This window comes from Molothrus aeneus, chromosome 6 (assembly GCF_037042795.1).
Source record: "Molothrus aeneus isolate 106 chromosome 6, BPBGC_Maene_1.0, whole genome shotgun sequence".
Classification (NCBI taxonomy): Eukaryota; Metazoa; Chordata; class Aves; order Passeriformes; family Icteridae; genus Molothrus; species Molothrus aeneus.
This window is the reverse complement of record NC_089651.1, coordinates 11,677,172-11,695,449: the sequence shown is the minus strand read 5'-3', so window position 1 is coordinate 11,695,449 and position 18,278 is coordinate 11,677,172. Positions and strand designations below refer to the sequence as shown.

Sequence of the window (18,278 nt, the reverse complement as noted above, 5' to 3'; positions counted from 1 at the left end):
TTAGTAGGGAAAATAATGCACTCCTTGGTTTCTGTTCGTCTGATCCCTTCAAGCACAGACCTCCAGATACCACAGGATTGCTTCACACAGCTCTAGTCTGAGGATCAAAAAGGCACCCATAGATTTTTTGGGCCGTGATCTCACCTTGCCCAGTGGTATCCTCTAATTCACATTACAAAAATGGGAACACGTTGACAGATGACACAATGTTTAAAAGCTTTCTCCTTTAATTTTTAAAGTGCAAATGGAGCAAAACAGCTTTGGCACAGGAGATGGGTTTTACAGCACAACATTCTTGTACATCGGCTTTGTCTTGCCTTTGCAGTAACTCCACAGCATGTCCTGATACAGTTTTATCCATCATTTTCTGAAGAGGAATTATGTATTTCCCCCTACAGTTACTAGCAGCTGTTGTTTATAAAAAGGCCAGAAGCCACCTGTACAAGTGACATTACTCCTTCCACGCTCAAGAATTACATCTAGCAATCATTCTGGAACTTGGAACATATCACAGAGTAAAACTAATGGAAGTTACCAGTTTTGGTGACATTTCCTCTGTAGCAAAAGCACCTGGTATTTCACTGACATTTCACATACACTAAAGATGCTTTTGTGGATTTTGGAGTGTGAGGGAGGTAACTGAAAAAGGAAATGACTTCACCTTTTCAGTGAACAGCCCTCAAATTTGCTCTATGAGGCTGATAGCAAACCAGAACCACTGTCAGGTTAGGAACTGCGCAAGCCTCAAAGCCCATCTAACTACAGCAGTCACGCTGAGAATGACGAACACCAGAGCGTGGTGGGTTTCCTTTGAAGGTAAGAGGCTTCAGCTAATTTTCATTATCTGTCAGATCTGAAGCATTTTATATTTTTTAAAATATTTTCTTCTTCAGACTATGGGAAAACTTATAGGACCTTAACAGGAGCTCTGTTTCTACATCAAGGAAGAATGTGACACTTGAGCACCACGCACAGCACAAAGCCAACTGAAAATTCCATAGGTCAGGAGCAGTATCTGTGATACAAAGATAAAATCATTCGCTGCTAACCCATGAAAAAATGTTTTAACAGATGCTTTTGTTAGGATAAAATTATTTAAAAAGGGATATAAAATGTCTTGTCTTAGCCCTAGTGAAAAACACTGAAGAAACCCCAAAGTGAAAACAAAAACAGCAAACCTACCGAAAGACAGGTTTGTAATACCCACTTTACATTTTAATTACAAATTCATTTAAAAATCACAGGTGAGTTGCTGTGTTTGTACCTGCTCCACATGAGGAAGTGCAGAGGTTTGCAATGAATATAAACAAACAGGTCTATTTACAGAGTTTATTAGGATCCATACATACATACACTAGGAAAGGCTGTACTGTACCTACTTGCTGCAGCTTGCATGTCAGAGAGCTGAGATCTCCCCAGGCTTAGCATCTTAGTGCACAGTGGGTTATAAGGAGTTTACTGACCAGAGTTCAAACCAAGTGGAGGTTCTGCAATGTGAACCAAGTACCTTATTATCAAGTTACTTTGTTATTTCTCCTTTAAAATCAGTTCGAAGGAAACAGACAGACAGACAGACAAGCGCCTGTGCCGCACGAGAGCAGCCCCGTGCATAAAACCTCTCCCACGTACCCGAGCTCATTCACCCCGCAGTGTTCAGGCATCAAACATCTCTTGGAGTCAGTGGTTCTGCTGAGACAGTCAGCTGCACATAATCAGCTACTCGTTTTTGCACCAAGCATAACTCAACTCATACTAAAGAAAAAAAACAAGCACCTGGTATTCTCAGGAATATACAAATATTTACCACAGTTTTCTCGCTCATTACAAAATCAGTTACAAAAGCTTACAGCACATTATGTACAAACTCTGCCCAAAAACATGGAGGAGCCATCATGAGGCACACTGACACAGCATCCATGGATCTTCTGGTGCTGCCTCAGCTCGCTCCGCTCTCCTCCCGCTCCGCACTCCAGCGCCGCAGGTCTCTCGCACGGTGCCATAAATAGGTTTTGGGTTGGTGTTTCAGCAGGAAGGAGCTAGTTCTTCTTGTGAAGGAACTTCATTTTGTTACCTAAAGGAAGCACACCGTCAGTCTCCAGCAGATTGCAAAGTCAATCCAAAGTGACAGCAAATGGGTGTAACTTGCAATCAGCATCAGCACGCAGAGCTGAGTTACAGAACATCGACTGCCCCAACCCCTTCCTGTTCCACTCCTCGATCATGGCTTGGTTTCCCCATCCCCAAGTGAAAATGAAAGTGTTAACAAGGACCATGATTAAATCTGGTTTTACACCTTTAACTATGTTTTTCATTGTTTTCTTTTTCGTAATTCCTATCACGCTGAAACCACTCTACTACCTCAGTTCACCTCGGGTACGGCTTTTTCAAATTAAAAACAAAAAAAACACCACAACCAAAACCCAGCATCACAATGAAAATCCATTTCAGAAATACTTCTAAAGATTTTCCTCACCGAGGCCTCGCAGGAACTTGTTTACTCCACTTTGTTCCGTGTCCGGGAGCTCTTCCAAATACTGTTCCACCCTCTGCTCGAAGAGCCCTGCGGCAGAGGGAGACAGGGATGGGGTGAGCCGTGTCCGGCTGATCCCGGTCCCCGCGCAGGGCCCCGGCTCCCGCCCCGGCAGCCTCCGCTCGCAGCGACCTTCCGGTTAACCGGGCAGGAGTTCAGGGATGGTTTCCGCTTTCCCGGTGAGCGCAGGGGGATGGAGGGGCGCTGCTGCAATCCGCGGGACTCCAGCGGAAAAGCACAACCCGCACCGCAGGGGAGACACCCACCCGTACCTTTAGCCCTGCATTTCCTCAGCTCTCTGTCCTGGATGAAACCGGCGAACATTTGGGATTCCATGAAAACTTCCAAGAAGCGGCGGATGCTCTTGGAGGCCACAGATTTACGGAAAGCCTCCCTTTGGAAGGCACGCTCTCCTTTTTCATTCTGGGTTAGGAACAGGGAATAATGGCCAACTGTCTCCACAAAGAATCGGATAAAAACCTCAGACACTAATCCATTCAGGGTGTTACATTCTGCAAAATAAGGCAGCAATAAGACACCAAAATCAGCTGCTACCAGAGCTGTCAGCATTATCCCCGCAGGGCCAGGCTGTGCATCTCCCGGTTCCCTGATGCCGCGCTAAGAGCTGGCAGGAGTGGCAGCGGCTCCCTGCACACCTGGATGCACATGGAGAGGGTGACAGCGCCATAACCACGGTGCCAGTCTGCAGAATTGGTGTTCTGTGACCAAGAGTCAGCGAGAATTACAAATCCTCAGCAAACAGCTCAGCAAATTAAACATTTGATGGATGTTTCATCAAAATTAAACCTCCTGTTTTCACTCTTGAGCAAATTCTCTTCAAAAACTTCTGAATGACTCAGCATTGAAATATTTATCCCTGAGGATAATAAGTCTGTACCGAAAACTGATCAAAAATAGTCTGTTGTAGAATTTGGGCTTTCATTGCTTCTGAGATGTTTAAACAGTCTTATATATATAATACATATGATTAGAAATAAATTCCAAAAACTGAATAAGGGCCTGTTTCATACCATTTAACCACAGGCATTCAATTCACCCTGGGCTGTTTTTATCACTGCTGAAGAGAAATATGAACCTTCAGAGACAGCCCAACCCATCTTGGACTAAAATTCTTTTCTGGTGCTACCTGCTTCTCCCCTGAAAATACCGAGTGCCAAGAGCAACTCCAAACTCAGACACACCCCTAAGCCTGGAGAATTATCTGGATTGAGTTAGGGCCAAGTTAACTGCAAACCTGTGTTTGAGCAAAGGTTCAGAGGGACCCACAGGAGTCCTTGTCATTTGCAATGAAATTAAAATAAACCACAGGTGAAGTATCACTGTCTGTTGATGCCGTCAGTCTCATACTCTCTGTGTGCTCAGACACAGCCTTTGATGCCACCAAAGGTACTTGAGACCTCAAGTCCCATCTTTGTTTCTCCTGCATGGAAAATGACAATTCTACCTACATTTGTCTATTACACAAGTCCCTGTTTCCAATGGAACTTACCATCATCTGAATCACTATCTGAATCCTGATTTATCAGTTCATTCTTTCTCTCTAGAGCCTGCTCCAGAGCAGCTTGCAATTTTCTAGGCAATAGTGTATCTTCATCATCCATCTGATGGAGGGAAAAAAAAATCCTTAATCCACAATAAACTATTCAGGAACTCCAGCAAATGCTTTCAGCAGGTTTAGAATTCAGATGAAAAGTATTTTCATCTGCTAGTGTCATGGCTACATAAATAAAAGAATGAGAATCTATGTGCAACTAACAAATACTTGTAAAAATTACTTGTCACTCTTAATAAGATTTAAGTCAAGAATGATAATCCAAAGAGCAGGTAAACACAGAAATGTGGAACCAGCTCTTCACATGACAAAGAGTCCAAATAGTTCTGTTTAACTAAATACACATCACATGAAGCCCTTCTCAGTGTACACACAGCTGCTGTAGTTGGTTGTAGGCAGCTCCTGTGGTCCTTGACAGTTGTTTTTACTGTTTTCTAGTCTGTCTTGTTTTCTGGGTCTTGCCCCTGTTGCTCTCTTCATCTTACTTTATGCTTGTTCACCAGAAGCCAGGTAAGCACAGGAGCCTTAGCTCTGCAGCCACTGTTCACCAGCCAAGGAATCTGACACAAAAGTTTCCCCATGCAACTTGCAGACTGTTGGTTTGAAATTATTTAGTGCCACATGACTGTCAGGAGATGGTGATCCCTCATCTCCTTGTTTACAAGGTTTCTGCTTTTCCTGTCACATTAAACTATTCTCCACCTCTGTGCTCTCACTCGCCAATTTTCTTTGCTATTTTTGTCCTTTTCACCTCCAACAGTGTGTGAGTTTTCTTGCTAAAGCGATGTTATTATCTGTGGATGTTTTCTTTCCACTGTGAATACAGTTCTTGATTCCTTCTGACAGTTACAGCCTCAATCCCTTCTGCCTACTGAGAAGTTCTTATTTGCAGGTGGAACAGAAAATGAGAACTTTTTTTCCCCTCATCGCTTTCCCTTTGCACAGACAATTCCTGCCAAATCCCTCTGATCAAAGAAACCCAATCACAGCATAGGGGTAAACAGCTTGCTAGACTGCATGGCAGCATTCTGAGCTGTACTTTACCTGTCTGATGAATCGATCAGATCCCAGGTTAACCATCAAAGCCTACAGAAAAGAAAACACTGCTGTGAAATGTATCTGAAGACACAGAAAACATTCATTTGTTCATTGGTTTTTAATAGCAAAAGATCATCTGCTGAACAAGCCTCAACATGAATTGAATTCCTACTGTGAAACGAGGTTGTGTGCTTTATGAAACAACATGAAGGTTTTCTTTAGAGCTACAAGTCTAATTTAACATAGATACAACAGATCTCATACTAGATTAATATATTAAAAGAAGCTAAAAGGGTTTTTTTCTTAAATCTATGCAAGTTATAACTAATAATTTTGTTAACATGCAGTTGAAAACTGTTTCAAGGGGTTTAAAGAAAACAATGTGGAGGCAGCGGGGATTCCAAAGGGCAAGGGTGTGAAATACTCATGATAAAAAAGCACCAAAGCTGAGAGATGGAGCTGGGAAGATGTGGAAGAGCAATGTTAGGAAAGCAGAGGGAAATGGAGCAGAGATTTACCTGGGCCAGAGGCACACAGGGCCTTGGAAGCAAGCACAAGAAAATTCCTTAGAAAAATGATAGGAAACTAATAGGAGCAAGAGAGAAAAGAGTGTGTCCTTGAGTATTTTTGTGGGGTTTTTTACTGGAAGAGCTGATGAAGTGCAACTCTCATTTAATTTCCAATATAGTAACAACAAAGTCTTAGAAGTCAAAATTGTTAAAGGTTTTGTTTCCTGTGTGGGCTATGGCTTCATGCACCACTTCCATAAGGATTAAGAGATGTCATAGCAGATGGCTTCCTCTTGTTCCAGAACAAATCAGCATATTTACACCCTAAATACTGGTGACCAGGTAAACATTCACTTGTCTCTGACAAGGTGCCAGGTGTGGAAGAGAGGCAGAATAAAAGAGAAGAATAAAGCTACTGCTGCAGCTTTGCCAAGAGGCAGTTGCCAATGAGAACCAGGCAGAGAAGAAACAAAGAGGCAGATTAAAAATTAAACACGTGAGGATTTATGTCCCAGTGGCAGCCCTCTCCTAGGAGAGGCCAGCTTTACTCCAGGCAAACAATTGTGGTGCCAGCTCCTACCTCCTCTACAGGCAGGTCCTTGAGTTTGGGCAGAGAGCTGGAGAGCAGTCCCACCAGGAAGGGGGTAGGGCAGCACACGATGTCAATCATGGACGAGGGCAGGACAGGAATGAAGGTGTGCTGCCAGGAGAAGGGGTACAGCAGGGCCACTACAGCATGGGAGCAGCTCGACAGGGTGCTGGGGAGAGAGCAACAACCAGGTCAGCAAAGGCTTGTCTTGGTTCACAACACCTTCCACCCACTGAGAAACTGTTGAAATACAAGTGTCCAAGGTGCTGCCTCTCTGGCACTCGTGTCTTCAGACAGGCCTTGGTCCCCTTCCAGTCCCTACCCTCTCTGTGCTGTGCAGTGTGGCAGTTCACAGCACACCTCAGACCAAAGGTACAAAACTAGAACCTGTTTGTTTCAGACTAGAATCCATTTGTTTCATAGGAGATGGTTTGATCTAGAAGTCAAGATTCAATGTTCCCAAAAGCACTCAAAAGCAGCCACTTTGAACAATTCTTAAAACCCAAAAGCAACTTCAGATCTTAGCTGTTATGATCATATCAGTAGTAAAAAAGCATAATAGCATAATAGTAAGGGTCCTAACTACAGGAACAAAGGAAAATGAAAAGTAAAATATAATTGCGGAAAAAAATCCTCACAAAGAACTCTACCAAATCAGATATAAAAAGCCCCCAACAATCAATACCTGCTCCAAAGGAAAGCTGGTAAAAGCAACACATTTTTCAAAGATAGTGTATTTTTTTGACAATAGCATCTTTTTATTATAATACATTTTAAAGGACTTATTAACCAACTTCAGTGATAAAGGTATTGTTCCTGCTCAGCAGAGTACTCTAAAATACAGGTTGGTAGCTCCTAAAATTTAAGGCTTGATATTATCATGGCAAATGTCCTTCCATCACTGAATCCAATTCCCTTTTACAGTCACATGGTTTCCAAATGTTAAAAATTAAGGAACATCATTACCAAGTGAGTTTTCACATCAGGGAATAAAGACAAACGCTCCATATCACAGCTACAACGCCTGCCTCTCACAGGCTGAGATGACAGAAATTTGGTTCCAACATGACAACTAATTTTCTTGCATTGCAAACTTCTGCTGTGCTTAATGTAGCCATAAAGAACTATAAATAATAAATGCAGAGCGGTTACTGCTTCAAAATGCTGGGGAGAGATGCTCATTTCTTCTACTGCAAGACTTGGTGGAGACTTTAGGTGGCATCAGACCTCCACCAGAATAACCTTCATCAGCATTTTTACTTCAGTTGTGAATTGTTCCAAGGCCAGAGGAAACGTTTCACCTGTTTGTTCCCATCAGTGATTTACCTTCAAAGTTTGCTGCGTGAGAAAAATGAGAATAGGGGACAAAGAGAGAAAACGTTGGGGAAAAGCAAATCCTTGTGTTTTACTGCAAATAATCTGCTGGCTTGGTTTTAATTGACACTTCCTTTAAGATCTGACAATCCTAGCATGGATTTATAACAAATGTTGCCTGACACAAGACTCTTGTAAAATTATGCATTTCTCTAATTTGTATTTTTATATATAACAAGCAATGTGGTGCTGCCATTGCCTCATATTTTGGTCTCAAGCATTTACCACAGCAAGCACACTGGTGGTGTTTTGGAAGAGCTGTGGAACATGGTACAGACTCCCAGCACTTCCTCAAGATCACTTCAATGACTCCCTGGCATTTTCACCTACAACAAATTCAGTCATCTTAGCTGAGCAACTAAAAAAAGAGCCATGTTAAGCTAAAAGCAGGAAGACAAACATTCTTCTGCTCTTCAGTGAGTATTTGTTTCCTTTCTGTAAAATGCCCTTTTGTAACATGTTGTGTTACACGCAGTGCTGTGACGTAAATCAGCCCCTGCAGCCTCTTGTGCCTGCTATTCCCACGCTGGGGAGGCTTCAGCCTCCAGCCCAGGACACTGGAATCTCTTCCTGAGCTTTCCTGGGAGCTGGCTGAGGCAGGGCAGGGCAGAGCCCAGGGAGCTGGGGGTGTCCTGTGGCAGCACCCAGCTGTAGTAGGGGTGCCCTAGGCCAGCACCCCACAACAGTCACACCACTGCCCTGGCAGCACCTCGGCCTCTGCACTTCAGCATTCTGCACACAGCTCTTCAATTCAGCCTCAGAAAATCTTTCCTTCTGGAACATCTCATCCCCATGAAACATCCCCTCCAAGCTTCCAGCCCCCAGAATGTCCTGCTGCCATCCCTGCTGGACACTCCTCTGCAGGACTCCTACAGCTGTCACCAAACTCCCGCTTGTACAAAGTGCCTGTGTCTCTGCTCTAGCTGGAAAGATTGGTATTTAGAATGAATACACACCTTTCACTTCAGTGAAATTTCACAGTTTGTAAGGTAAAATTCAGAGGTGATGGGTGTAAAGGAACCCCCAGCCTAAATCTTCAAAATACAGTTCAGAACCTTTTAAAGGGATATTACTGATGAGAAGCATGTTTAGGAAAGTAAAAAAAGAAAGGCCTACCCTGGGAAACCAAGTGTGCTCCAGTTTTTCCTTTCAAAATGTGCAACCCACACATTATCCAACTATTCTTGTTTATGAGAATTAAGCAGTAAGGTCAGATGGTTTATTTTCTTTAAGGTGTGTGAAGCACACAAAGTAGAGCAACAGAATCATCAAAATTAGATTTTCAAAATATTTTCACTTTTAATACTCTAGGGCAGCTCCAGAGAGCTGGTTTGGAGAGTGGGCTCTTCCATTTGGCCTGTGCATTTTTACAGGAATGCTGCATAATGTTCTAGCTGTTGTTGACACTTCTTGATTTCCATGGGTTTTTTTCATCTTGTAAAAAAATTATTTGGAATTTGCCAACATTTTGGTTTTCTCTATGCCTTTTTATTCACTGGATTAAAAAAAACCTTCAGTGTTTGATCTTCTCCCTGTGAAGGCAGTAATACAAGATTAAACAAGTATATTGAGACATTTCTTAAAGACAAATTTCTCTTTAAGAGATCCTTTATCATGTTACAGGCAAAATATGACATTGCTTCTTTCCCACTCGGAGTTGATTTATGTTCCTCTGGGCTATTTTGTTTCCCAAATCATTTTCTCATGATAGCACACAGAATCTTTTCCTTGTTGTGTTGCTGGTTGGGGAGATGCAAGCTCAGACTAAGAGCTGAGGCACAGAATTTCAGACACAGCTGTTACTCAGCTGAATTTTGAAGACGGCTTATGAACACCGTTTAGGTCTACATCAAAAAGCAAATCACTGTGACTTAACAAGAACCTTTTCTGTCCTTTAGATAGGGAGAATGTCTGGTAGCAATTTCTGGGTTGGCCAACCAACAAATAAGCCCAAGCTTAGGCTGTATCCATATCTTATCACAGCACAATTAGCACGCTCTGAGAAGGACAAGCTGCTGCAGGGGATGGACACTGCTCTGGCTGGGATGTCAGTGCTGGCTGTGCTTGTTTCAAGGACTGTGCCTTGTTGCACACTGCAAGTCACCAACTTTCTCAAAGTGCTAAAGGTATATTCAGTTACAATTTCTACTCCCAAAGGAAATATTCCACAAATACCCTTGATAAGTCTCGTTTCTTTCTAACAATAGCCAACAGTCATTCCTTCCTGCTTCTCCCTCCACACCTGGAACTTCTCACAGGCCCAAGGGAGCTTCACACACTGAGCATCTCCCAAATCCAGGATTAAGCCTCTAGCACAGACAACCATTTGCTGGTTTAGCTCCCTGATCCCACCTCACTATTGATATGCACCTCCGCAGTCAGTTTGGCATTTGCATTGAAGGAGAAAGCAGGAATATCCCTTTCCTTCCTCCACTTCCCCTGAGGGACAGACAAACTTCCTCAGCCAGGAGAAGAGGGAGGCACCCCTCACATGCAGGGCCAAGCCACCCAGCAGTTGTGTCACCTCAGACTGGTGCCAGCTCTGTGCGGTGCCAGCGCTCTGGACCGTGCCCTGGACTGGGACCAACTCACCCAGTCTGGGCTCCCTGCTTCCTCACATTGAGAAACACAGCCAAAAACGTAAATTCACAAAAAAAGTGTTTCCATTGTTTACTTTTCCACAACATTTTTATGTTCCTCATCTCTCCCTGCTGATTAAATGATGTTGCTCTGCCCACATTTGCTGAAGTCTTTCATCTGCCCTGTTGACACATTCATGCTGCTGCCCACAAGCACTTTGAGCTACCTCCCTGACACACATCCCTTGTCTGCTCAGGAGAGCTTCCTTCCACTTGAGGCTGGAGTCTGGAGGCTCTGTCCTTCCCAGGTGTCCTTCCCATCCCTTGACTCACTTGGGTATTACACACCCTGACATTTCCTCATCACAGGCCATGGCCCTGCTTTTCTGGGACAGCTCCTACCCTTGAGCCACTGATGAACTGTGTAGCAAAAACAGATCCCTGACACTTCCCTTGTCAACTCTTCCATGCCTCTCCTGATCCTGGATTAACTCCAGTCTCTCACAGAGGTCTGTGACAACTCTGCAAGATAAAACAGTCTGAGAGGTTTGCAGAGGACTCTAAAGGAATCTGGGGAGAGGCTACAGGCCAAGTGCTCAGCCCAGCTCCCCTCCAGCACATACAGGCCGCAGAGGTGGAAAGGACAAAGTAGAAAACTTGAAAAGCATCAAGTAAAGGGCAAGTGGAAGTAAAAACCATGGCAGCCTGATAGACTTTGGGTGGAGATGGAGAGCAGGCAGCATTGCTGTTGCTGTGCTGACAGTAATTCAGGGCAGTACTGTGCTGTGCCAGATAGGCAAAATAAAGGCCCTGACAAAATAAAGGTTTCTCTGGGTGCATAAGAATAAATAAGAGCAGCATTATTAATCAGCTTGATAAGACTAAGTAATAGCATCAGGGACAAGACATAAATGAAAACTTCTAAGTGTCAGAAGTGACAGTCTCCAAACTCCAGTGGGCTGCAGTGAGCTCCTGCAGCATTCCTGCAGGTCAGCTTTTGAAGTGAGCCCTTGAGGATCCCTGGCCCTGGAAAAGCTGCCTGACAGTGGGGACATGTTACTGCTTTCTCCCTGCTCCAGAGTGTGGGTGCTCAGCTCCAGGACTCCCCCTGATCCCCAGGTGCTCTGCTCCTGAGGCCCCCTGAGCCCCCACATCAATGGTTTGTCCTTCATTCCGGGTTCTGTGCTGTGAGGATACATTTTTTGTTAATCCACTAACTACTCATCAAAAAGGGCAGAGAGGAATAAAATAAGAATCCAAGACTTCATTTGCTGTAATGGTGCAGGACATCTCCAGTTTTCCAGCCAGTATAAAACTATCAAACATGACAAATACAAATTTTTCCTATACAAAATTGTCGCTGTTTCTCTGTTACCACTGCTAGGATGTTTAACTGGGGAAAAAATCTTCAATTCCTGTCTTTTGACTTAAATCAAAGAAATTGCATGTTTTTGCAGCTTTTTGAACAAGAACTAACCCTTAAGGCCTCCCATTCCTGATGGCTGTGAGATACCTCCCTATTTGTAGGATTGCTTGCATTTGTAAGGCTCAATTTCACATTATATGGATTCAAAATTTGACTTGTTTTCAGTGATCTTTTTGAGCTTGTGTGTGTACCTCTGGATAACCATTTTGGTTTCCAATTTAAAGCAAAGATATATAGAATCAAAATAATTCAGGTAGGAAGAAACGTCAGGAGATCAACTGATCCACTTCCCCCTTGTTTGACATCAGATTAGTTTGTTTCCAAAACCAAACGAAATTATACATTATTTTTTTGTATTAAACATCTTAGCTGCACTTTTTTGTGAAGGAGGGAGTGCCCGGTGTGCCAAGGACTCCTACCTAGTGATGTCTAAACTCATTCTGATTTGGCTATGTTAGAAGCCATCTTAAAAAATCTTTGTTGTGCATACTGAAAAGAGCCTTATTTAGCTGCTAATTTCTTCAGAATAAATTGTTAGCACTAAGCAAAACCTCCTTCTGTAGCCTTGGGCTACACTGAGAAATGAAGGCTCCTCTGGGAGAAAGAGTTCTTCTTCCTCCTGCAGAGAACCTGAGGAGAGGGAAGAGCAGAAAAGGAAAGGAAAGGAAGGCAGGGAAGAGGCTGAACAAATGCAAGGAGGTATATTTAAGATCAGGGAGGTAGACCTGGGAGGGGAGGGAGACAAAATGAGCCTGATGAGCAGGTAAAAAGGAAAATGAGGGCAAAGGGGCTGGGATGTAAAATTAAGGGACAAGACAGTGACTGTCTGGGCTGAACAATGCAAGGACCAGGGAAAACCATTTAATATGAACATGACTAAAGCTATCACACACATGTGATGCCAAATTACAAGGTCCCAAGGTGAAACTGGTTCCTCCCTGTTGCTATAGACAGATGGAAGGAGGTGGGGCTGTCTGATGCCACTTGCCCCTCCTCTGTCAGTACCAGAGATGCTGAGAGGGGCAGCAGCTGCAGGAGGGAAGGTCACACACCAGGACAGCTGAAGGTGACAGAAGCCCAAAGCCCACTGGTGGCAATCAAATGGAAATCAAATACAACCAGTGCTCTACACTTCAGCCACTGCTGCTAAGCAGACAGACACAAACCTACAGTTTTATCAGGAATAATTCTCAAATTGAAAAGTTTCTTCCACAACAAATACATTTACCTGTCCCTGAGAGGAAAAAGATTATGACCAATACAAACACCAGAATTTGGGCTTAACATATTTTTGTTTGACCCAAATTAATTCTAATCCAGTAAATTATCTGGGCACTAATAAAATAATTCTTTCCAATGACTACAGAGCAGCAGGAGTTACAATCAGGTCATGCCTCACCTCACCAATTAAAGCATGAGGGGACAGGAAAATTACTGTTTTAGGCTTTGATTCAACACAGTATTTCAGCAGAAGCTTCAGCTTTAATTTACTTTCACTGTGCTGAAATACTTTGCTGAAATAAAGCCTCAAAGACCTTTCTTATCCCATTTCTGTTTTAATCAGACCAGCCCTCAAGACATAATAACACCTTCTGAACCACAAGTTCCCTCACTGCTGTGGGAGAGGCTGCTGCAAAGGCTGCCTCTCATCCGCAAGGCATGTTGAAGCTTTGGAAATTTGAATAATTTTTTACTTTTCTAGAAGCCCTTCAGGGGCTGGGCAAACTACAGAGGTTCCTTCAAGCCTTTCTAAGGTGGTTTGGAACTAGAGACTGTAATTTTTGAAGCTAATAAATATTGTAGTTTCATGTTAATGTATTATTAATACATTTTTTAATTTTAAGAATATAATTTATTTTTAAAGTCAAATAATTAGATTTTAACGTCCTGGATTGAGAATTCCCCGTGGCAGAATCCTTCTGTAAAGGGTCCAGCTCTGTGTAGGGGTACACAGGGAGGAGGACTCCCCTGCTGCTGCCAAACACTTCTCCTCACCTGACCTTCAAGTGAATCTGTAAAAATCTGGGTGTCTGCAAGAAGTTTAGGATGGAGTGGTTGCATGTGTGACCTAAAAGAGAGCTCTGAAGTTGCTGAATTTCCTGTTACTAAATCTGATTTCTCTACACTAATCAATAAGATGTTTAAAATCAAAATAGTGGGTTCATATTACATGGAAAATTGCATGAGTTTGGACTGTAAAAGCCAAAGTAATATTTTGCATTTATTTTATACAGCAAATATTTAATAAGAGGTGAACTAAGAGTCACCACCTGAGGTCTTTAGTAGTTGGCCTAAAGTATGCAGCTAATTTGTATCTCTGATCAGTACCCAATATCCTTCTTTTCAGGAAACACAGACAAATCTGTGCATATTTTAGGCTGCTTTTTCTCTTGATGGCACAGGAGACCCACTAATGGAAGGCTGTGCTCCTAGTGTTTGAATAAAATTAGGAATTTTCCAGTGTAAATGTGATGCTGGATGGGAACACATGCAATCCATATGAGGATCATGGTGAGGCAGGTCCATTTGGCCCATCTCAAATTCAGCAGCCAGTTCTGAACATTTCACAACTGAATCATCATACACAGTGCAAGAATTATTGCTACAGTCAACCTCTGGCACAGGGTAAAGAGCTCCCCAAAGCACAAACAGCAGATCTCCCTGTCTGCTATGGGCTGGAACATCTCTCACCCAGACCTAACAAATATCCACATGTACTACCAGCAGTGAGGTGACAGCTCAGTCCAGAAGCAGGTGAAAATCCCTCACTCTGCACAGGAGCTGGACAAAACAAGAACCTTGCTCAACAAGTGAACACTTGCTAGGGTGGGTGATTGCTTTGCCAAGCCAGCAGCGCTGCCCTGGCACCTGTGCCCTCAGCCGCCAGGTCCATCCACACTCCCCCCACCCAGCAAGCAGCAGCCTGATGCAGAAGTGAGAACCAAACTTTGCTTGTGCCAAGGTGAAGGGCAGAGTCCAACCACAGTGGCTTCCCTAATTTGAATGCTGATATATTTGCTGCTAGTGACCTCTGTGATATCTCATGGAATGCAAACAAGTGATAACACTGGCAGGGAGAGGGGGGCACTGAGACTGAGGAGGAAATGCATATTTTCCACATCACATCAGGCCAATTATCAGTTATTCTCCTTTCCAAAATCCTTTAACTATGCTTACGGCTCCAAGAGTGAAGCTGTCTAACCTTCACACCACTCAAATGGCACTTTTGGCCCATGCAAAGGAGCTAAACCCAAACGCAAGCCTTCTCTTACAAGTAACAAGTCACACTTCAGGTTTTATGTGGTGCTTCCTACAGGGCAGCAGGAGAACAGCCAAGCTTGTAAACCTCTCAGAAAGGAATCCCAGTGTGTCCTCACCTGTCTGGCACAAGCAGGGCTGCAGTTCCTTATCAGTGGGGCACCAGTGACGCGCTTAACTTTGGGACAGGACCAGTGACTACTGAAAGTGAGTTATGGAGAGCACAGGCAGCAATACCTTTGTGCTATTGATGATTCCTAGGAGGAGATTTTTTTGTGATGAACTAAAGGTTACAACCCTGTTTCTGCAATTGTTTTCCCTGACTTTGATTCATGGAGCCATGGTTTGCCTCACTGCAGTGTCAACGAGCACAGTTCATGGAGCAGACTTGCCCAACATTTTGTGTCATCATCTGGGTTCCTTTTCTAGTCCCTCCTTCTTGTACTTGACAGAAAACTGAGTGGGCAACATCATCATTGATAAACTCTTGTCTGGCCACATCTCCTTCAGCTTTAGTGTGCAACATCCTCTCCTGGTTTGGGCTGTTTTACCCTCCCAACATGGATCCATCACTGACACTGAACGTGTTCCCTCAGCTTCACAGAGATGGACACCATGGAAGATGATGTGCCCTCAGAGGTTCTTTTCTTAAAGCCAGTGGATTTTTCAGTCACATAAACTAATTCAGATTTTCAATGTTTGATAATTAAACAGCTCATTAGTACATATAAAAGGAAGAGGAAGTGCAGGTTCATGCTGACTATACAAGAGGCTTTCTTTTTGGTTTTCATCCAAATTTTGCAAAAATCTCCAAGATTTTAGTTCAGTAAGAGCTGCATTTTCAGAACCAGCTCTCCATCCCTTTTGGGAATACCCAAGCGACAGTGTGGGGTCCCACAGATAACCTGCAGAGCACAACCCTGGCTCAGGCAAAGACCGAGGCTGCATCCCATGGAGCTGAGAGCTGCAGAGCAGAGAACACTGCTAGGAGAGCTCTCCCTCTCTCAAAGAGTAGCTTTGAAGTACTCAATTTAAAAGAACGCAGAGAACAGTTGATTAAAGGGGATTGTGGTATTAACAAAGGCATTATTTTTTACTCCTGTAATACTTATGTGTAAGCAAGGCACATGAAAGCCCCTGGAGAAAGAGACATGCAAAGTGCCCTACGGAATGAGGACTTGCCTTTTCAAGAAAATGGGATTTGGGGGAAAAAGTCATTGCTTTGACACATCATCTACCTGCCCAAGCTTTGTCAGGTGGTTGCAAGAAAAAACAAACCAAACCTTTCCAAGTGTGAAGTTCTCCTTTGTATCCACAGAGTTCTGCAATCCCTTTCCTGCAGGACAATTTGTTAACATGAATCCAGAAGAAAGGGGCTCTCAGAGCAGGTGCTCCAGAGAAGAGTTAATTCCTTGTTCTTTCCACACTGGGAACTTTGCTCCCACCAGCCCTTGCTCACACTGGGGGTTTCAGATTCCCAGACCATCACTCCACTGTTAATAGCAGGACAGCTGTAAAGCAGGGTGAAGTATTTTTCTAGGTAGTAACCAATGAGGACAGCAACAATCTCCCCCTAATCTATCTCATTTAAAAGCTGAAAAGAGGGAATCTAAATCCTCTTGCAAGGAGAAAAAAAGTCAAGTTGGGAAGATGTTGCAGTTTACTGTCACATTGTGCCACTAAGCAATCCAGAAGGGAATTACCAAGCAGCAGGGTCTTCTTTGTATCCCATTTCCTTTCATGGGGAAGGGAGAGAAATTTTTTTTTCACAAATTGAAAGTGGAAAAATTATGTTTTCCCACTGCAGAGCATTGGCCAAAGCCTGGAATGACATAAATAAATACCACTGGAAAGCAGGGGAGGAGGGAAGGAAGAAAAGGAAAATTATACAAGCTGTACCCTTCTTGGGACATGGCATATTAAAAATGCCATTGGAGTTTACTGCACATTAAAAATGTCACTATTAGGTTGTTTTCTCTGGGACTGTGGAATATTAAACAAGCCAGAGACTTTGAATGTTCAGCTTGTTTCTTGGTCTGTCCCTTTTGCCTGACACACATTTTCCTACTGTCCATGTACAGCTGCTTTGTTGCTATCAGCCATCACACAATCTAAGTGCTGGAGGAAGTAATCCAAGTGGTACAAAATGTAATTACCTCTTGAGAAGAGGGTGTGCAAGTGAAGTGCAAAATTTCTCTCAAGAATCTTTGAGACAGCTCTGCTAGCCCCCTGAACAGGGGCTGGTCTGGCTCTCACTGGAGGAAACAGAAACTCTCTGGCTACATACATGAGAAATGGATGTTTTTGCTGTAGAATAAATTCTGTCTACGTTGGATAATTATACAAGGGCTCCTTCCTTCCACTGCAGAAATTAGTGAAATTCTCTAGCTTATTTTCATATCAAACCAGCCAAGCACAATAATCCTGACAGTATTAAGATAGCACTTCAAGTTCTTTGGATAAAAATACACCAGAAGAAACATCAGCCATCCATACTTCTCCTGGGTTTAGAGAGAAGATCTGTGAGCTATACACATTCCACAGGTGCAGTAGTCTGCATCTCCAAACATCATCTTTAATGCACAGTTGATAATTAAAAGAATACCAAGATGCTGTAGCCTGTGCTCAGAAATGGTACAGACTAGTCAGAGACTGACAGCAGTAAATTCTCCCTCACAAGCTGCTTTCTGGCATGTATTTTTTGTCAAGTTTCTCTCACCTTTCTTTTTCTGGAGGTTTTTGTGATGGGGAAAGTAAAGGAAGTCTTTATTGCTGGCCAAAGCTCACATGTGTTTACCTCTCTATTAGCCCACCTCTCTGTGCTAATACAAGTGGTTTTACCTTTCAAGCTGCAGGCTGGCAGACTTTACAAGTGTTACAAGATGCCAGCTACTGGAAAGGAGCTTTCCCAGGCAGTTGGTGAAGCTGTTCAGACCTGTCATGGCCATGACTGGTTTGTAAGAATTAAATCCTACTTTTGTTAATAAAAAAAGAACAATAAGGAAATAGAGAATGAGCTTGCACTTCAGTAATTTGCCCCAGAGATTAGCTATTCTTGCTTTTCCACTTGACCTTGCTACTGGACTGAAGAGCAATGATTTACTACTAAAACATTGCCACTTATCTCTTATTTAAATTTGCATATTTTAACTTGAGCTACAAGATCATGCTATGATTTTGGCTGCTAGGTTAAAGGATGTTTATTAGGTAGGCACCAAGAAATGGGGACCAGGCTACCTCTCAGCTCTTGCTGCCAGCTTCTAGCCTGGCCCCAAAACAACAGATTCAAACATGAGGAGAGGCATCACCACTCCCTGAACATCCTGGGCACAGCAGAGCCAGCCCTGAGCCGTGTCTGTGCGTGAGAAGAGGGAAACACTGCTGTGTTCTGAAAGCCTTTGC

General features: G+C 43.3%; 1 protein-coding gene across 2 annotated transcripts in view; it reads right to left on the bottom strand.

Moving 5' to 3' along the window:
* Window positions 1-204: 204 nt before the first annotated feature.
* The window catches only part of DENND2B (DENN domain containing 2B), a 117,055-nt gene continuing 98,981 nt past the window's right edge, over window positions 205-18,278 (bottom strand). The window contains exons 15-21 of one of the 2 annotated variants that reach the window (XR_010783881.1): window positions 6,231-6,408; window positions 5,148-5,189; window positions 4,041-4,152; window positions 2,803-3,042; window positions 2,474-2,560; window positions 1,630-2,071; window positions 205-1,487 (exon numbers count right to left, since the gene is read on the bottom strand). Coding sequence is in view for 1 of the 2 variants with exons in the window: in XM_066552833.1 (XP_066408930.1) it covers window positions 2,037-2,071; window positions 2,474-2,560; window positions 2,803-3,042; window positions 4,041-4,152; window positions 5,148-5,189; window positions 6,231-6,408 (694 nt within the window). In the remaining variant the exon portion in view is untranslated. Of the gene's footprint in view, window positions 2,072-2,473; window positions 2,561-2,802; window positions 3,043-4,040; window positions 4,153-5,147; window positions 5,190-6,230; window positions 6,409-18,278 lie in introns of both variants that reach the window. The other variant, XM_066552833.1, reaches the window with a different exon arrangement.